Below are 17,057 nucleotides of genomic sequence, written 5' to 3'. Positions count from 1 at the left end.
GCCTCTGATAAATCGAAAATGACTGGCTGCCGAGTTGTAATCTGCCAGCGTCGAGCCCCCTGTAGCAACAAGCCAAATGAAAAAGCATGCTGACAGGCCGGAGAGATGGAGGGCCTGCAGTAGATTGCAGTGGCGCGAGAGGGAGAGAGAGGATGGAGAAGGAGGGAGAGGGGGGAGGGAATACAAGCAGAGGACGGGAGTGTTGGGGGAGTCGGAGGAGGGAGGATGGGGGGTTGGGTTCCGCCTGTTCCGCCACGTGTGATGTGGAGCCAGGACAGTAAGATATGTGTAAATTAGGCAAATCGCTTGCTCGCTATCGAACAGACACAAAGCATTACGAGCCCAACGCATAGGAGAACATTAAAATTTCTAATAAGCTCTAACATAAACACAAACAGTTGGCTGAGCCGTGCCACCTATAATAAGCTGTCAGTTAGCCTGGCACTAAAAATGCACTTTAAGGGTTTATGTCTCTGGCACTGGGGACAGGGGCAAGCTCGTAAATGCTACATAACACGTATGGATTTTGGATAGGCCGCTTCTGAAAGCAAAATCTGCATGCACAAACACAGCAGCACACGCAGTGCTGTGGTGTCCTTCACAAACAGGTGAATCAGGATCCGATATCAAAACCCAACGCAAGAGCTCCACCTACTGCAAGCGCCTTCTCTGCACCCTGTCCTCAGCTGCTCAGGCAGACGGCCGAGCTCAGAACAGTGAAAAAAGTATTAGTACCCAAACAGATTTTTTTTCCACCCTCCTTTTGCTTTTTTGTCACGTTATCTCTTTTTATGTCAGACCTAAATAAGTAAAAAAAAAAAAAAAAAGCAGTTTTCAAATGATAATTTCATTTTTTTTTTTAAAGGGAGAAAAATATGTTACTGGATCCAATGTGAAAACAAATTGCCTCCTTAAGCTAATAACTGTTAATGCTACATCATAGCATCTCAATCAGATTTAAAACTTTGACAAGGTCATTCTAAGACCTTCATTTTGAGCCATTCAGAGGTGGACATAGTGGTGAATAACCCAAGAATGCTTGAACATAAGGTTTCAAACTGATGGTGAAACTGGTGTTCTGGTAGAGAACCCCAAACATGGTTGCATCAATTACAGGTCATCCATGTTCTGACGTAGAATAGCAGCCCCAGACCATCCCACTAATACCACCATGTGTGACTGTGAAGTTTAGTAGCCTGCTTGATTCTCATCTTCCTTCAGTATTCCGTTTGGGATTTCTCCCATTGAGCTAAATTTTTCTGGTTGAAGTTCAACCGGGCCAGTCAGTGAGTATAAGACTGAGATGTGTCACGTTTTTTAGCGCCGTTTTAGAATTGCCGTCTACCTAATTGTACTTTGCCAAAGGCAGCGGAGTCCCTGTTGGATAAGCATCCAAATATTGCGCAAATAAACGCAAAACAGCAGGAATGGCTAAGACATTTTATAGCTGGCCCTACTACCCACAGGGTTGTTTACAGAGCACAGAATTCCCAGTAAGCTTCATTGAACATCACATTACACTCATCGCCGCCCAACATTAGCGACTGGGTAAAATCAGATCAAATTGTTTCAAATTTCAACAGTCAACGCCTTCATGCAGCAATCACTTCTCAATAGCCGAGGCTCCAGGCCTTCTGTGCAAACATGAGCGTAGTGCAAGAAGCTGATTTTCACCAGGCTAGATGTTAAGTGACACCTTAAAGTGCTTTAGATGTGACTTTGAATTTATTTGTGACCTCCTGGATTTGCCTTCAATGCATTCTTGGAGTAATTTTTGTAGATCTACCAATCCTGAAAGCGATTGACGGATATTAGCTCTCTCTGTGGTTTGCTTCTGACTCAAAGCCTCCAAAATGACTTCATAAATAGCCAGTAGATATCAGTAGCTTGTAGCTTGTGTACATTGGGTTTACAAAATTAAATTTGCTTAATGGAAACAACAATTTAGAAGAAAACACTTTTTTTGATCAAACGTTTTTGTGCTAGTATGATGCGGTTTTTATGGCCATATTAAAATTTGTATATTTTGTAAAACAGAAATTGAAAAAAAATTTTCACATCACACGAGTCAGCAACGTTGCTACCGGCAAACAAACCCGCAGAAGCCAACAGGAAGTTGTAGGAGGATGACGTTTAGTAGCCTTAACGATTTATCATGTGATCAAGCTCATTCACATGTGATGTTAGTTTTCTTATTTGATGGAAATGTCGCAATTGCAAATTGTGTTTTATTGAAATTAGCAGAATATTGACAATGTTTTTCCTCATGTTTGTAAAGGAAACGCATCTACTGACTTTCTTATCCGATGTTAGATTTCATTAGATTGTGGCACAAGTACGTCTTGAGATTCAGCCTACTTCGTGTTGTCAAAAAGACTATATTCATTTATATCCGACATGAAAAAAGGCACAAAAAAAAAACAAACAAAAAAACCAACCATAGCCTGTGGGTTCACCATTTTCAATTCCAATGGGGTGTTTTTCCCATTCAGTGATGGTGGCAGACTGAAGGAGAGCAAATCGACACAAGGCTAATAAGAGAGAAGCACTTTGGCCTCATCTCACAGCCTGATACAACGTCAGCTGCAAAAACAGCTAAAACCTACGCCGGCTCTCCCCTCCTGAGCGTAATCCTCACGTTCTGACGCCTGTTAAGCGAGGTCTTGCGGGAGCAGGGTAAAAATAAGGGAGTCTGTCTGCCTTACTGCCTGCTGGCTTGAATACACAACAGAATTTTCTTGCAAAAAAAAAAGAAGAAAAAAACGCAAGGTCAATTCAGCCACAGCGGTGACGAGCCCAAGACAGAAGGAGCATCGTAATTGGGGGGAACTCTATAAAGCTCATGTGGAAAGTAATGTAAGATGGTTGCTGACAGATCCCACCCACCAGGACCACAGAGGGCTTCAAGCAAACAGTCTGTCTGCACAGCCATCCATTTCCTACGCACAGTTTACACATCCACATCAGATGAGCTGCATATATTTAGAAATCACCAGTGGCCCAGCGTGGGGCCTAATGAATTCGAAAACAGCGGGAAGCGGCATCCTCATATTTCCAGTGGAATTATCTGCAGGTCTTTGTTTATCCACTGCTTGTTTTATTTCCCTCAGCCATGCCGCCGCCGTCGCCGCCGCCACAGCAGCAGCAGCAGCAGCAGCAGACATGCCCAGCAAGAAAACAGAGGCCTTCAAACTGTAAAGACTCCATCCGTCCGTCCGTCCATCCATCCACTCCCTCCACTCCCTCCTCCTTCTCTTTCTCCGCCTCCCCACCCTGTTTCATTTGCAGAGCCCCTCATCACAGCCGGGCTTGTTGAAGAGAAAAGCCATCTCGCTCACAGCATGGCCGCTGTTTCAGGGCAGCGCCGATCTGCTGCGTGCACCCCGACTCCCCGCGCTCCCACTGGGCTATTCAGGAAATCACGGCTGATACCGAGCCGTTTTGTCTAGCTTTTTGTGCTTACCCCTCGGTCGCGCTGTGGAAGAAAGAAATACAAAAAAAAAATAAAAAATCAGACTATAGCTTTTTTTTTTTTCTCCCTCCCGCCTGAGGAAACATTGGAAATTATTTTTGTTACCCTCAGTGTGGAAATTTCGGTGAATGGCACTGAAAAAATTGAATAAAACAATTTAAAAGGCTGTCTCCACGGGAGTGGGAGTCTGCCTGAGGCTTTCTGAGAATACTGGGGGGAAAAAAATTGGGTTTTTCAGTCTGCAGGTTCATGACAGAAAACTTAAGGCGTTTACTGGAACAAAACTGGTGTAATCATTTCAAATAGGCCAGAAGATGACTTTATGCATGCCGCAAAAACGCCCCACGAAAAACATCCGTAGAGGTCTAATCAAAGAGATGCAGAACAAACTAACGTGAGACGCTTCACTGTGAATGTTTGCCGGTTCCTACTGTGAAAGTTTCCCCAGTCAAAATGGCTTTGAACTACAAACGCTGTCAACGACGACCTGCAGAAAGCGAAATATAAAAAACATATTTCAGAACTGCAATTAGAGAAAGAAAAAAAAGAGAGCAATAAGCTGAACCCTGTGCCGTCTGATAAGGCTGAGTATGACTATAGAATCAAACCGATGTGAGAGTGCGCGTTTCACTGATAACGGTGTGGAATTTTAGTTTAATTTGTGCTTTTCAGCGGTGATTAATGAGCTGTTCTGCTTTGTTATGAGGTGACCTGCATTGAAAACTAATCTGGACTTTTTTTCCTTTTTTTTTTTTAGATAAAATTCAAAATGAAACGGAAACAAAACCTTGTGAGTCAAAATAAATGTGTCTGCGTTCTTAAACGCGCCATAGAACTCAATGTTATTCGTTGGCATTCAGCTGAGGTCTGATACTGTAACGTTCCTGTTGTGGTGTTTTAGTGTTGTTCACTTTTTGTCATTTTGTTCTATTCTGATTTTATACTTTGTCATGTGTTGCAGTATTGGCCTGGTTTTAAAAGTGCAATATAAGTTAACTTGACATTGTTGGCTCTGGTGTCTCAATTATTTATTTTGACAGTACTGCACAGATTCTCTACGGGGCTTTGGTGTGACACCAAACGAAGGTGGAAAATTTAATCAGCGTTTCCATAAAGCTCATCAGCATAGGAAACCAAGAAACGCGGTGTGCTGACTTTTGTCTTGACAAAACAGAGTGGAGCAACAGCAGCAGATCACACGACTGCCCACAAATCATCGCCGACTCTGCAAACTTCCCGCTGGAAACGTAATCACATCGGATTCACATCCAGAGACCTTAATTTCCAAAAAAAAAAAAACAAACAAAAAAAACTTTATTTAAAAAAAATCTAAAAAGAAATGTCCTTAACAGTTTTTCCTTCCACTGAACTCTCCAGTTACCTGCTGGGCTCTATGAACTCTATGAACAGTCAGCTTTTTTTATATATTTTTTTAGCAATTACCTTATAGTCCTGGTGGAGTATGTCTCCTATAACATTAATAACATGGAATATTGTGATATGGAATATTCCAATTTGCAGAAAAACAAAAAAACTTCAGTACAAGTAATCCAAGTCATCGTTTTACCAAGTAATTTTTTTTTGCCAAATTTTCTTTGTTTTTGCCTAAAAAAACTTATTGGTGATTTTTAATTTTTTTTTGGCCAAAATAATTTTTGGCAAATATGACTAAGCCATTCTTTTAGGAAGGTGATGATATGATCTATGAGTATGAACTGAAGTATGAAAATGAATGAACTTTCTGATTATATCCTAAATTACTGAGACACTAAAGAAGAACGTAAAGCAAACACCCAAACCGAAGAACTAGGCATCAAGGTACGTTCGTCATAAATTATAGAGCAGCTCTGAAAATGTAAATGTGAACTGTACAAAGTATTTCTGTTATTAATATCCCCGCTTCCTCCTCCAAAAAAAGTAAGAAGTGAAGCAGTGAAAAAAAACAAAAAAACATGCAGAGCACAGGGGGTTTGGGTGAGAAGTGCTTTTTGCCTCTGTGTGGTCTCACCAGAGAGTACAGCGAGCCAGAGAACGAGGGTAAAACAAGCATCCGCTGCCTTCAAAATCTCACTTTCAAGTCTGCATTTTATCACCACTTCTTCTCTCGATTGTTTCCTGATAACTCCTCATTTATAGCTGCCTGTATAAACTACATAAAAGGATGCCAACTTCTTCTTCTTCTTCTTTTTGTGTGTGTGTGTGTTGGAATGAAGTGAGCGCAACCTCGACAGAAAGTTACGTGGAAAATTCCCCAGAGCTGCCTTTTTAAACACGAGGCTAAATAATTCAGCACAGCCAGAACAAAAGCCTGAATCTAACAGAGTGTACCGGCTTCTCTGGCGAACGCTGCACTTTCTTTCCATGTCCCACAAGAACCAACAACAAGTCGGGGGCACTTCTTGCTCTCCGTCTGCAGCTGGAAAAATTCTGATGCTTTTTAAAAAAAATAATATTATTATTTTGGAGCAGAGAGAGAACATTCTGAAACTGCGTCCAGAGTTGCGGCTGCAGCTTCAGTCAGGAGCTTTTTGCCTTTCTTCCCTCAAACAAAGACCCAGAACACCAGGCTGTCACCCCTCTGCTGACCTGTGGGTGGTGCTACATGACAGCACATCAGGAGGACGCGGAGTGGAAAGGCATTAACAAACGGAAAACAGGATGTTGGAGTGAAAATCCCGGATAGTAACAGAGTGTAAAAACTACGAGAACAGAGTTTGGGTTAAAAGGGAAAGACATGAAGATCAGATGTGTCCTTAAAGTAACATTCAATAAAAGGAGACACAATGTTAAGTAGAGAGCACCAGAAACAACAATCCCGTCTTCTGCATCACTTGGACTGTAGCCATCCGCCTCTTGTGATTATCAAACTAAACTTCATGTCTGAAGGAGACTCCTGTAGTGCTAATTTGACTATTTCCACCTCCACCAATCAGCATGACGACTACATTCATGTCAGAAGTCGAAAAAAAAAGCAGCTGTGATACAGAAGCACCAGTGAAGGACGCAAGTTTCTGGAAAACTTATGTTACAATAGGTCTGGGACATAAATCAACAGAAACATGTTCTGTAATAGACATTTGATCAATATCAATAGATAATATATATAGAATATAGAGTATTCATTGAGCACTGAGCCAGAACCGCACAGCATTCTGGGAGATGTAGGCACTCAAGCGTTCACACAGAGCTAACCAAAGTTGGTGACATTATTAACCAACTTATTCACTCTGTGGTTACCTAGCAACAATCTGTCGAGTAGCTTGCGCAGCAGCAGTTTCAGGTTTTGCCTCCGTTCGTCACAACGGCCTGAAAATAAACAAAGACGTGGAGTGAAAACTGTGGATGACACAGGAAAGGTCACGCCACCGGTTCAGCAGTATTTAACATATTCAAAGCAAAAACACTAACAAATAATTATTGATATATTAAAAAAAAAAAAGCTGCTTAGGAAGCTGAAATACCTGGGCAAACAGGTCTTTGACATGCTCCTGGGTTGCGAATGCATTTATTTTCCTTGGCGCAAAAGACTGTGGAAATGACCTTCTGTGGTAGCGCTAAGATTGCATTAAAGCACGTTGAGGCAAATTTGGTGTTTAACTATTAAAACAAGCAGTTACAAGCATTTTTAGAGGAACTCTCAATTTGTGGTTACTGGGTTCCCGCTGTTTGAACGGTAAAGTGTTTCTGTTTCAACAGGCTGGTTATTATTCAATTCCGTTTACTCTCTCTCAAACTATTTTTCTTTACTTTGCAAACTACACTCAAAGTTTTTAAGTGTTGTTCGCTGCTGCATCATGTAATCTGCTCAGATGTCGGTGGTTGGTTCCTTTCAGGTATCAGAGGTACCGTATTCCTGGGCCAAGTCAGATCAAACATCCCTAAATTACACTTTTTTTTTTTTACTATTATGACTAATAACCGATGAACACAAAGGCCCCTCTTGAATTTTCCATGTGAAAGAGGAGCTGACATTCAAAAGGTTCACCGAACACGAGGCAGAACCCCTCCGCCGCCGCCCCTCCGTCTTTGGCTCTCCGTCTCCTTCCAGCTTCGGGCTTATTGCAGTGATTTCAGATAATTGTTATTAAAAACAGGCGAGCGGTAGAGCCGTGCAAGCTGAATCCCCTTGAGGAGAGGCCCCGTCATACCGGGAGCGCCTGTGCATCCTAATGGCTGTAGCGAGAAGCAGCAACATCAAGGACCTTTTTGTTTTCTTTCATGTTGAGATGCAGACCCTGAACCGAATTCAGTGTTTCAGTAGAGTAAATAATTCTGGATAGAGCAGCGGGAAGCAGAATTCCTCACGTCTTCTGCACCTATTCTACATGCCACCCAGACATGAGTGAGACGGCACCAGCCAACATCTTTGATTATAATTTTGACAGATTAAAACATTTCAAACAGGTTCAGCTCTTACTTGGTAGAGCAAGAAAGCTTTCTTTCATATGGCAAATGACATAAATCTGAACAAACCTGTGACGTGGGGTTCCTCTAGGCTCATTTCTTGCACCACTACTCCTTTACATCTACACCTTCCACTAGTTTATATTATGGAGGATTACAACATCTATACGAAGACGAAGTCTATTACTTAACCACTGTTCCAAGTTTCCTCATTTGTAAAGCGTCTCAACTTTAGTCTCTGGAGTTCCAAAGCTTTAGAAATGTTTTATAACCTTCCCAGACTGAAACAAGGCAACGTAATTAGTATTGTTCACATATTTATTTAGATTAGGGCAAGATGTGTGAATTATTTATAGTCTACTTCATGTTGTCAGTCAGGTCCTTGTTTGTAAGAACTTCTTGATTCTACAGGTCTGGGTTAATTCATGATTTATTAGAGACGGTAGTTAGTTTTTCCACTCTGTGTCAAGATGGTTTTAGTAGCTTTTTTAGTCCCTAACTAATAAAATCATTGATGGAAAACCGTTTCATATTTAGTCAAGTTGTCTTTGACAATAACATGACAGACGATTTGAAACATTTACTGATGACGGAAGAAATCTACTGTACATCACTGTGCCTGTCCTCTGCTCAAGCTTTAAAAAGAAAGCAGAGTATTGATAGAGACATGATGTAAAAGACCATGTAAAGCTGTCTTTACTTGCTTTAGCCCAAACATTTTCCCATCCTGCTGCCAGCAGGTGCTCTGATTGATCGTGTCAGAGCGCAGCTCCCCGTTGACCTATTCATCTCTGTGATCGATCGCCGAGCGACTCAGAGACTCGTCCGACCTGCGGCTCACAGAGCTAACGCTCTGAACTGGAGATGCTTCTCATCACTTTTGTTCATACATTTGTTGACTTGATCTGTGGTTTCTGTCTGCGTTGCGATGAGTTTTGACTCGTGACATTGATCGCTGGCTGCTTCCGACTATTCGCCTTTAACTTGAGCGAGTTTGTTGGTTATGTTTCGTTTGTGCTGATCGCAACGCGTTGCAAGTCGTGATTTTTAATCCTATAACTGGCCCCGCGGCCGGTCGCTGTGCCGGCTGCCACCTTGAATCAGAGTCGACCCCGCTGGATAATTAGAATCGATTTAGCTCGAATTTAATTAATCGCACTGTTAAATCTCTGCTTTGTGACTGCCGGCTCTCAGTTACCGCTGCGTGTGTTTTTGTGGGACTCTTTGGCACAATGAGGGAAAATGAAAACTGTTTGCCTAAATTATTAGTGATTCTTAAAATAAAGGTATTTATGTGCATTTTTAACATGTGTGCAGGTGAAGTGTGACATAGGGAAGCGTGAGCTCCATTTGCAGAAGTGTTTGTATTTCATTGTATCTAAATATGCGCTGGTTTCCAAAACTTCTAGTGATTTTCATGGGGGCAAGACTATTTGCTTTCATTTTGCTCAGTGGGTGAAAAGCGTTGCAGAACTGACTGCTTTATTGACTCCAGTCAATGGTAAGGTCAAGGTTGAAGAAACATTAGGAAAGGTAATTTGTATTGCACCAGTCATAAACATTGAGTGTTGTACTGGAAAACGATGAAGCAATGGTAAGGAAATCTACGTAAAAACCAGAAAGTGAATAATAGTAAAATGTAGGCATTACATAAAAAGCAAGAAACAGTGAGGCTCTGTTGTGATTTAAAGGGTACAAAGAATGAGACTGGTAAACTATGATGACGATCTGGGCTGTAGACGATGGAAGCATACAACTGTTTTTCTGTGTCTTGTCCTATGAAGGTTTTTAAAGGGCGGATATTCTGCAAAATTTACTTTTTTGAGCTTTACATCATGTTATGATGTCCTTCCCACATCAAACACATACCCAGAGTGTGGCTTTGAGAAATCCTTGAATCTCCCGTGGCAGTCATTCGCTGGCCATTTCCCAAAGCTCCTCCTAAGAACTTCAGTCCCCATACAGCACCTCCCCTCCACACTTCTCCCACTCAGCTCCACTAGACTAGCAGCAGCAGCTAGCAAACACTGTGTGTCTGCTGAGCTTATCATGCAAACTATAACACTCCTAAGAGCCGTTGTAAACAGCATCAGCAGAAGGCATGGAGAAGCTTCGTTTTGATGACGGTCTTAAGAGGTTGTGTCGGAAAAGAGTAAGAGATTCCTAAAGGAACAGGGTCCAATTTCAAGGCGTTAGATGATGCAAAGTCAAATTACTTTAAAGTTGTGTTTGATACATACAATATTTTCATAAGAACTGATTAAATATTGTATATATCCACAGCGGCAGGGCCAGGCTGCTTTGGAGGGATTTTCTCACTAAATTTTGTACTCAGTCGGGTTAATTGCAATTTGAAACCGTTAAGCGTGACGAAAAAGCAAAAATGAGGGCAAATACACCATACATTTATCCACTGTCTAGCAAACTGATCTGGGTGCAGGTCCCTTGTAACCGTGACAACTGTCGGCCTCTGACGCCTCCAGCAGCTTCTCTGGGGTTGTGGTGAGAGTCGTTTGCTGTCCATGCTCCATAGCTCTCCCTGGAAGTCTGGCTGACAATGGATTTTACAATGTGGGTGAATGCAAATTAGCTGAAAGACTGTGGGGGTGGGGTGGGGCGTGGGGGGGTGACTGTGGGGCGGGTGCAACTGGGGGTCTTCCACAAGACGGAGTCTCCCCTCTGTCCATGTTTAAAACATGAGAACATGTAAATACGTTATTCCAAGCATGCATTAATGATCACTGAGAAACACATTCTAAGCACCAGAGCAATTAATAAAAGATGGCACACATATAAAAGCCCAATGCCTCCCCCAACCCCGCAGTCTGGAGAACCCCCCGCCCCACCACCACCTCCACCTCCCACCCCAACACTTGATCCTCTGAGACACATTTCATGCCAGTTCTTAACCTTGTTTTATTTCTGGGCTGCTCGGGGGCGTGGTGCAGCTGGAGTAGCACTGAATAATAAATGAAGGCTATCAGAGTGCCAGAATACTGTAGACAAAGTCTAGAGGGTCTAGATACGACGAGGGGCTCACACACATGTGGACCTTATTGGATGCTCCCCAGAGAGGAAATGAGGGAGTTAACCGGTCTCCGAGGAACCGTGAAGCGAGGAGTCGTTATGGAAAGTAAAACATCCACAAAAAAAACAACCCAGGCGAGTGCATTCAAGTCGGAACGTACAAACGACTTGAAGGGAAAAATTCTCTGACCTTATGTCCAAATGCAATGGAGAACAAGGAAAGCAGACCCTCTTCCAGGACCCGATGAAATCTTTTATTATTTTCCAAATTCTATTGTATTCACCTCTGCCCCCCATTCCACTTTTGATTTTTCTGAATTCCATTTTAACTACATTTATTAACCCAAAAAGTATGTAATTATGGTGTGATGAAAAAAAAATATCAATAGCTAGAAGATCAACATTTACTGAAACTACCGTGTTTCAATGAACCACAGTAGTTTTTGTTTTTACAGGATGATAAAAAGTGTCTCCTGCCCCCCACCACTGTTGGAAACGCTTCACCAATAATGAGCAACGTCTGCTTCATTTAATATTAATTAATATTATTCGGACCTCAGAGCAACGAGCACCTTCAGCTCTCCCTTCAACTGACATATTTAGATAGACATGACCGGTGAAGAAGCTAGCTAGCTACAATGATTCTGGCTGGACAGCTAAGCATCGACTGTTTTGCAGTTTTGTTTTCATATGATGAGCTGATGGGTTTTGTGACCTACATCATTAAAATTCATCATCGACTTCTCTGGTGAATTTATTTTAAGTCCAGTGGTGTCCAGACCTTTTGACCTGGGGGCCAAAACTGGAAAATTTTAGCTACTGGCGGGCCACACAGTTTATGAAAGTGAAAATGAAAAATTGTTCAAATTAGTATTTTTTTTTAGTTTTACTTGCTCAACAAGAAACGGTTGTTTTGTTTTTTTTAATAAATACTGTATATAAAATTTGTACATCATTAAAAATCCCAAATATAGAAATGACTTTGGCCTCATTGAAAGAGAAACAGACAATTTCTAGATTTTTTGTGTAATTTATTTCTATTTTGTTTTTCTTTTTTTTTTTCCATTCTGGACTTGTGGTCAGAGGCCAAACAAAAATAATGTAAAGGGTCACAAATGGCCACCGGACCAAACTTTGGACACCTCTGATGTAGGCACAACAGAGTGTTCAGCTTTTTATTAGTAAAAGTTAGTAAAAGTTTCTGAAAAACATTTCACAATTTTACACAACTCCATACATATCAGATGAAACCCCAATCAAACGCACTTCAAAGAGGTGTGAAAATGTCTCACAAACGTTTATATATCTCCTCCCGTTCAGTGAATCTCGACCTTTCCCATCTGTGTGCGGACAGATGCATCGCAAGTCAGCAGAGGCATTCACACCCACTCTTGCAGTTCTCAACAAGGGCGCGGATACGTCAAATTCCATATCAGATCTGTTATTCTCAAAGAGAAGCAAGGAAGAGGCAGATGGCTGGGGAAAGCGAAATCTCCACCGTGTCTATTTTTTGTTCCGCCGAGAGCGAGGCGGCCGGGCTGGCAGCTTGTCAATCTAACCGACCGAAGAGGGACAAGATCTGGAGATGACGGCTCTTTCTCTCTCCGATTCCCCTGCTTTTATGTTTCTCCCCCTGTCATTCCATCACTTGTGGGCAAGCAGAAGCTGACCTACCACCGCCACCCGGCCTCAACCCTGTCAGTCAAGCTTGAAGGAACAACGTCAGCAGCGGCAAAACTGCGATGATGGATTTCTGCTGTTTTTGTGTCTAAATGTATCAGGTCACACTGATTGTTTTCCTAAATATATGTACTTTACGAAGGGAAAGAAAGCTAAAACAATTCTAATGTAAAAACTTAATTACCCTGCACCCTTCTAAAATCATAACTTTACATATTTTCTTTTTTTACATTTTTTTTATAAAAAGTTAAAATTTCTCTATCCACACATAGGCCTGACTCCCATCAGACCTGAATAATTGTCAATGATGAAGTCGAGTAGCTCTATGTTGTTTAAAAATAAATGTACTAAGGCCTTGTAATTTTCAAATAATTGAAATAATTGCAGACGCTCCACCGAACCAAAGTGAACCATTATGCACTGAAGGAGAAAGCCTAGAACAGAAGTCCAGGACTGGCCAGCCAACCAAAATCATTCCAATAGTGCATCAACAATTCATCCAGGCGATCACAAAAGAACCAAAGGCAACATCTGTTCGGGTCATGATTTTACAATAAACAGAAAAAGAAAAACAAAATCATGCTAATAGCCAAACACGGTAGTGGTAGCATGATGTTCTGAGACTGATTTGCTGCTTGAGGATTTGTGCAACTTGCTGCAGCTGATAGAGTGAATTCAACTCCATAGCAGAAAAAGCTCAAGGCAAGTAAAACATCATCAGTTTGTATCCTCAAGCTCAGTTCACTTGGGCAAAGCAGCAGGAACACGGATCTATAGAAAATGAGCAAATACAGTTAAATGGACGGTTAAAAAAAAGAAAAGAAAAAAGCAAATGAAAGGCCAGTCAAAGTAAGGAATTAAATCTAGTGTAGTTCTTTAAACTGGAAACCCCACAGCGACGTAGAAGATTCAATCCAAATATTTGAAGTCAGTTGTTGCAGCCGACGGTGCCATAAGCAGGTATTAGGTCTAAAGCAGAGGTCAGGCACCTTTAAAGTCCACTGAGCCATGTTTGCTCCTGCTCCCTATAAACTAAATCTGTCAGGAGCCGTAAAGCCTTCTGGGCCTGCGGAAAACGAATACCCTGCAGAGCTATACAACATTTCCTGCTGAGTTCATTTTCTTATGAATGCTATAAAACACAATGCTCATTTCTGTTTTTGGATTTTAGTACAAAGAAATGCTTAAAACTGTTTAAATGAGCTAAAAAAAAAATTGTTTTTATTGAAGCCAAGTGAGTCATTTTCCTACTTCAATAAAAACTGATACCACCCACATGAAATGTTTAACTTGCAGACTATTGAATAAGCCTAGGGGTAAAAACAAAAACAAAAAAACAAAAAGAAAACAATCACCTCTGGTGTGAAATTCTGTGGAGACATTTTATAAAATCAGATCTTATTGAGTCCATATTTAAAAATATCACTTGTTTCTATTACAGATGTCACATGATGATGATGCTTCACTTGATATATGAAACTTTATTAGAAATTGTTTTGGGCTTATTGTTTAATATAATGAACCCCAGCGGAAAAGGAAAGGGAGAATGTTGGTGAAAACATCTAAAGGGAAAGAGGGAAATGGGAGTAGATAAGAGAGAAAGAAGCTAGAAGTCTGCTTCTACACCTGCAGAAAGCGAGAAAAAAACAAAACACATAACAACAAACATATGCATACATAATGAAGATGTTATTAAATGAGTACACAGTACAAGATAATGAAGATTTAGTAGCAACCGTGGCCCAACGAAGAGTACATCTGAAAAACACCTGAATCCAAACACCTGATGTTTCAGATTTAATGGAAACAGAAGAAATCTGCAAGCGGTAAAATCTTCTCTTTTTTTCCCCTCACACCACTGTAACATTTCCACTTTTGTTCGGCGTGCTCATTCGAAGCGACAGTAATCACAGTTTATTAGCTCACTTTGCCCCCCTCATCATTTCTAAGAGCAACGGGCACATATTAAAGCAATTAGACAATTAGAGCCATTAATGTATTATACTGGCCAATGTCAGACATCACACTGTGGTTGGAGAGAACAGGCGAAAACACTCCCGCTTCCTCTCCATTACAGGCATTTCAGCGGCTTTAAGCTGGCAGAAAATGGACTTAATGATTTCAGCGAGTGTGCACCAGCGCTCTATTTAGAAACAGACTACATTTTCTTTCAAATTAACAGTGCAGGGGATAAAGGCACAGAGGGGAATAGGCTGTGCTAAGCAGAGAGCGAGAGAGGCAGAGAGAGAAAGACCTGATGTAACGAGGATTACGCCGCAACACTAATTAACACAAGGCCCTGCGCTCATTTCCCCAAAAATTTATTTAACACAATTCTCACCGCTTCATTTATCCGAGCAAATGAGCGGTGAGATGTGTATCTACTTAAGCTCCAGCAGGTCAATTACTGACGTTAATAATTCACAAAATGTAATATTTAGGTCTGACAAAAAAAAAAAAAGAAAACCCTGTTCTGAAAACACTTTTACAGTGAACGCTGTCGTAATTAGCATTAAAAGCACACCATGTATTAATTATTATAGGATCATTTCAGAGGCACTAAAACAAGCAATGGTTTAATTTTTGCTTTAAATTCCCGCTCTTGAGAGAGACCCAAATTAACTAATTACGCAGCCGACTCCGACAAAAAAATAAATTATTCGCTAATAAGTCACAGAGAGGGAGAGGGGAAGATGGAGAGAAGGAAGGGAAGAAGATGAGAGGGAAAGGAGAGGAAACGGAGTCAGCAGCTGGAGACTGCTCGACTTCACAGCCCTGATGGTCAACCTTTTCTCATGCAGGAGGGCTAGAAAGAGAGGCAAATCTGTTTGCTGTCATCTTCCATCTTGTCAGTCTTTGTTCAGACATCTTGCATCCGTTTTACCAGCTGTTTGCTGCCTGTGCTGACAGATGGCGCCTTCTCTTTGATATGCACTCTCGTCTGGTCCACACCAATACACACACACACACGCACACACACACCCACACACACACACACACACACACACACACACGCACACATCCTTGCCCACACTCCCCACCTCGCAGGGTGGAAGTTTTCTGAGGGGAAAATTGCTGCTAAGGGTGAAGAAGATTTGTCAAAAAGGGAAACTTAGGTTGTTACATGTAGAAAACATCCTTTTTTTTAGAACAAGGTGAGTGAGGGGTAACAGATCTTCCATGACTCTTTGAACAAAAAGAACTAATTACAAAGGAAGCATCAGAAAACACTAGCTAACTAGAGTTAGCCTGTCTTACACTTGTATGGCACTAATCAGCCAATCAGAATTGTAAAAGTCTCAGGGGATTTTTCCGATCAGTGAACTAACGACACCCCCGTCACATGCAAAACAACAATGATTGTTATGGAAGTAGCTACTGCAAGACTATGGTACGTTTGCGTGTTAGCTAGGTCTTTAAAAACAAAGTTAGAGCAATCACAAAATGTGTAAGTCCAGAGGGAAGAAGGCAGCAGAAATCAGAATTTCAGCAGTGTTTATGTTGAATTACGAGTGAAATCCAGGTTAAGTGGACAGGCTGGCGCAGAAGAGACCACCAGACCGTGTCCGCGGGCGATGCCAGGGCAGAGCAGCACTGCCAGACACTTACACGAGTTTACATTCAGACAAAACGCTATTGTTGGCGTCGGCTTTCTTGCAACGAGGAGCATGTGATCCGTCCTTCCAGAAATCTGCGACATTCCCACAGCTCACGTTGCCTGGCCGCCTCCCCTGTATGTGTACGTCTGTGTGAAGTGACCCGGCCTGGCACTGGAGCGTGCATTAAGCAACAGAAGGCTCTTTGAGGCAGAGTACCAGGGTAGCTCAGACGAGTGAACTGTGGGAACCACCCGTGTGCCCAGTCATCCAGGAGGCCGAAACCAGAGCTGCTCAGGAGCAGTTAGCAGAAGCCAGGCAGGACCTAGCATTCCAACGGGGGCAAAAGTAAAGCTAGTGAAGTCGGTGAGCACAAAAATGATGATTTTACTGGATAGCATGAGCATGAACCTTTCCTGAGAGGGTGCTGCAGATCCCTGTGTACGTCTTTCTACCTAGTTTTTTAACTATCAATCTACACAGAGCTTTAAAGAGGAGTGGCAAAAGCAAATGAGGTGGATTAGCAGTGCTGCCAGATACTGATGATGTCATCCAGGACATGTTACTGTGGAATATCATCTCTGATACCTAGAAATGAAACTGCTAGCAAGTCAGGACAGTCATGAGACGGTCATACAGCAAAAGTCTTCAGACCTCTTCAGATGTGTTGCAAGGCATTGCTGATAATGTCTTGCAGCAATATAACTAGGCAAGGAGTTAAAGAAGGAGGTCGGTGGCAGCACAAAGATATTTAAAATAAATATGTTTTACAACATGTTTAGACAAGACAGTCAGGAGACGACAATAAGGCTGCACAGAGTGCAGCAAAGTTTCTTTGTTGCAGTGAAACCCTGTTTTACATTGATGACAGGTATATA

At 41.8% G+C, this 17,057-nt stretch overlaps 1 protein-coding gene across 12 annotated transcripts in view; it reads right to left on the bottom strand.

Moving 5' to 3' along the window:
• The window catches only part of auts2a (activator of transcription and developmental regulator AUTS2 a), a 358,488-nt gene that overhangs the window by 234,431 nt on the left and 107,000 nt on the right, over positions 1 to 17,057 (bottom strand). Inside the window, exon 1 of one of the 12 annotated variants that reach the window (XM_017308599.1) lies at positions 2,439 to 2,474. The exons of the other annotated variants lie outside the window; for them this stretch is intronic. Within the exon in view, the coding sequence (XP_017164088.1) occupies positions 2,439 to 2,459 (21 nt within the window). The 5' untranslated portion in view covers positions 2,460 to 2,474. Of the gene's footprint in view, positions 1 to 2,438; positions 2,475 to 17,057 lie in introns of those variants that run through there. 12 annotated transcript variants of the gene reach the window in all.

The sequence above is a fragment of the Poecilia reticulata genome, linkage group LG14, assembly GCF_000633615.1.
Source record: "Poecilia reticulata strain Guanapo linkage group LG14, Guppy_female_1.0+MT, whole genome shotgun sequence".
Classification (NCBI taxonomy): Eukaryota; Metazoa; Chordata; class Actinopteri; order Cyprinodontiformes; family Poeciliidae; genus Poecilia; species Poecilia reticulata.
Note: the sequence above shows the minus strand (reverse complement) of the source record. Positions and strands in the feature narration are given on the sequence as shown.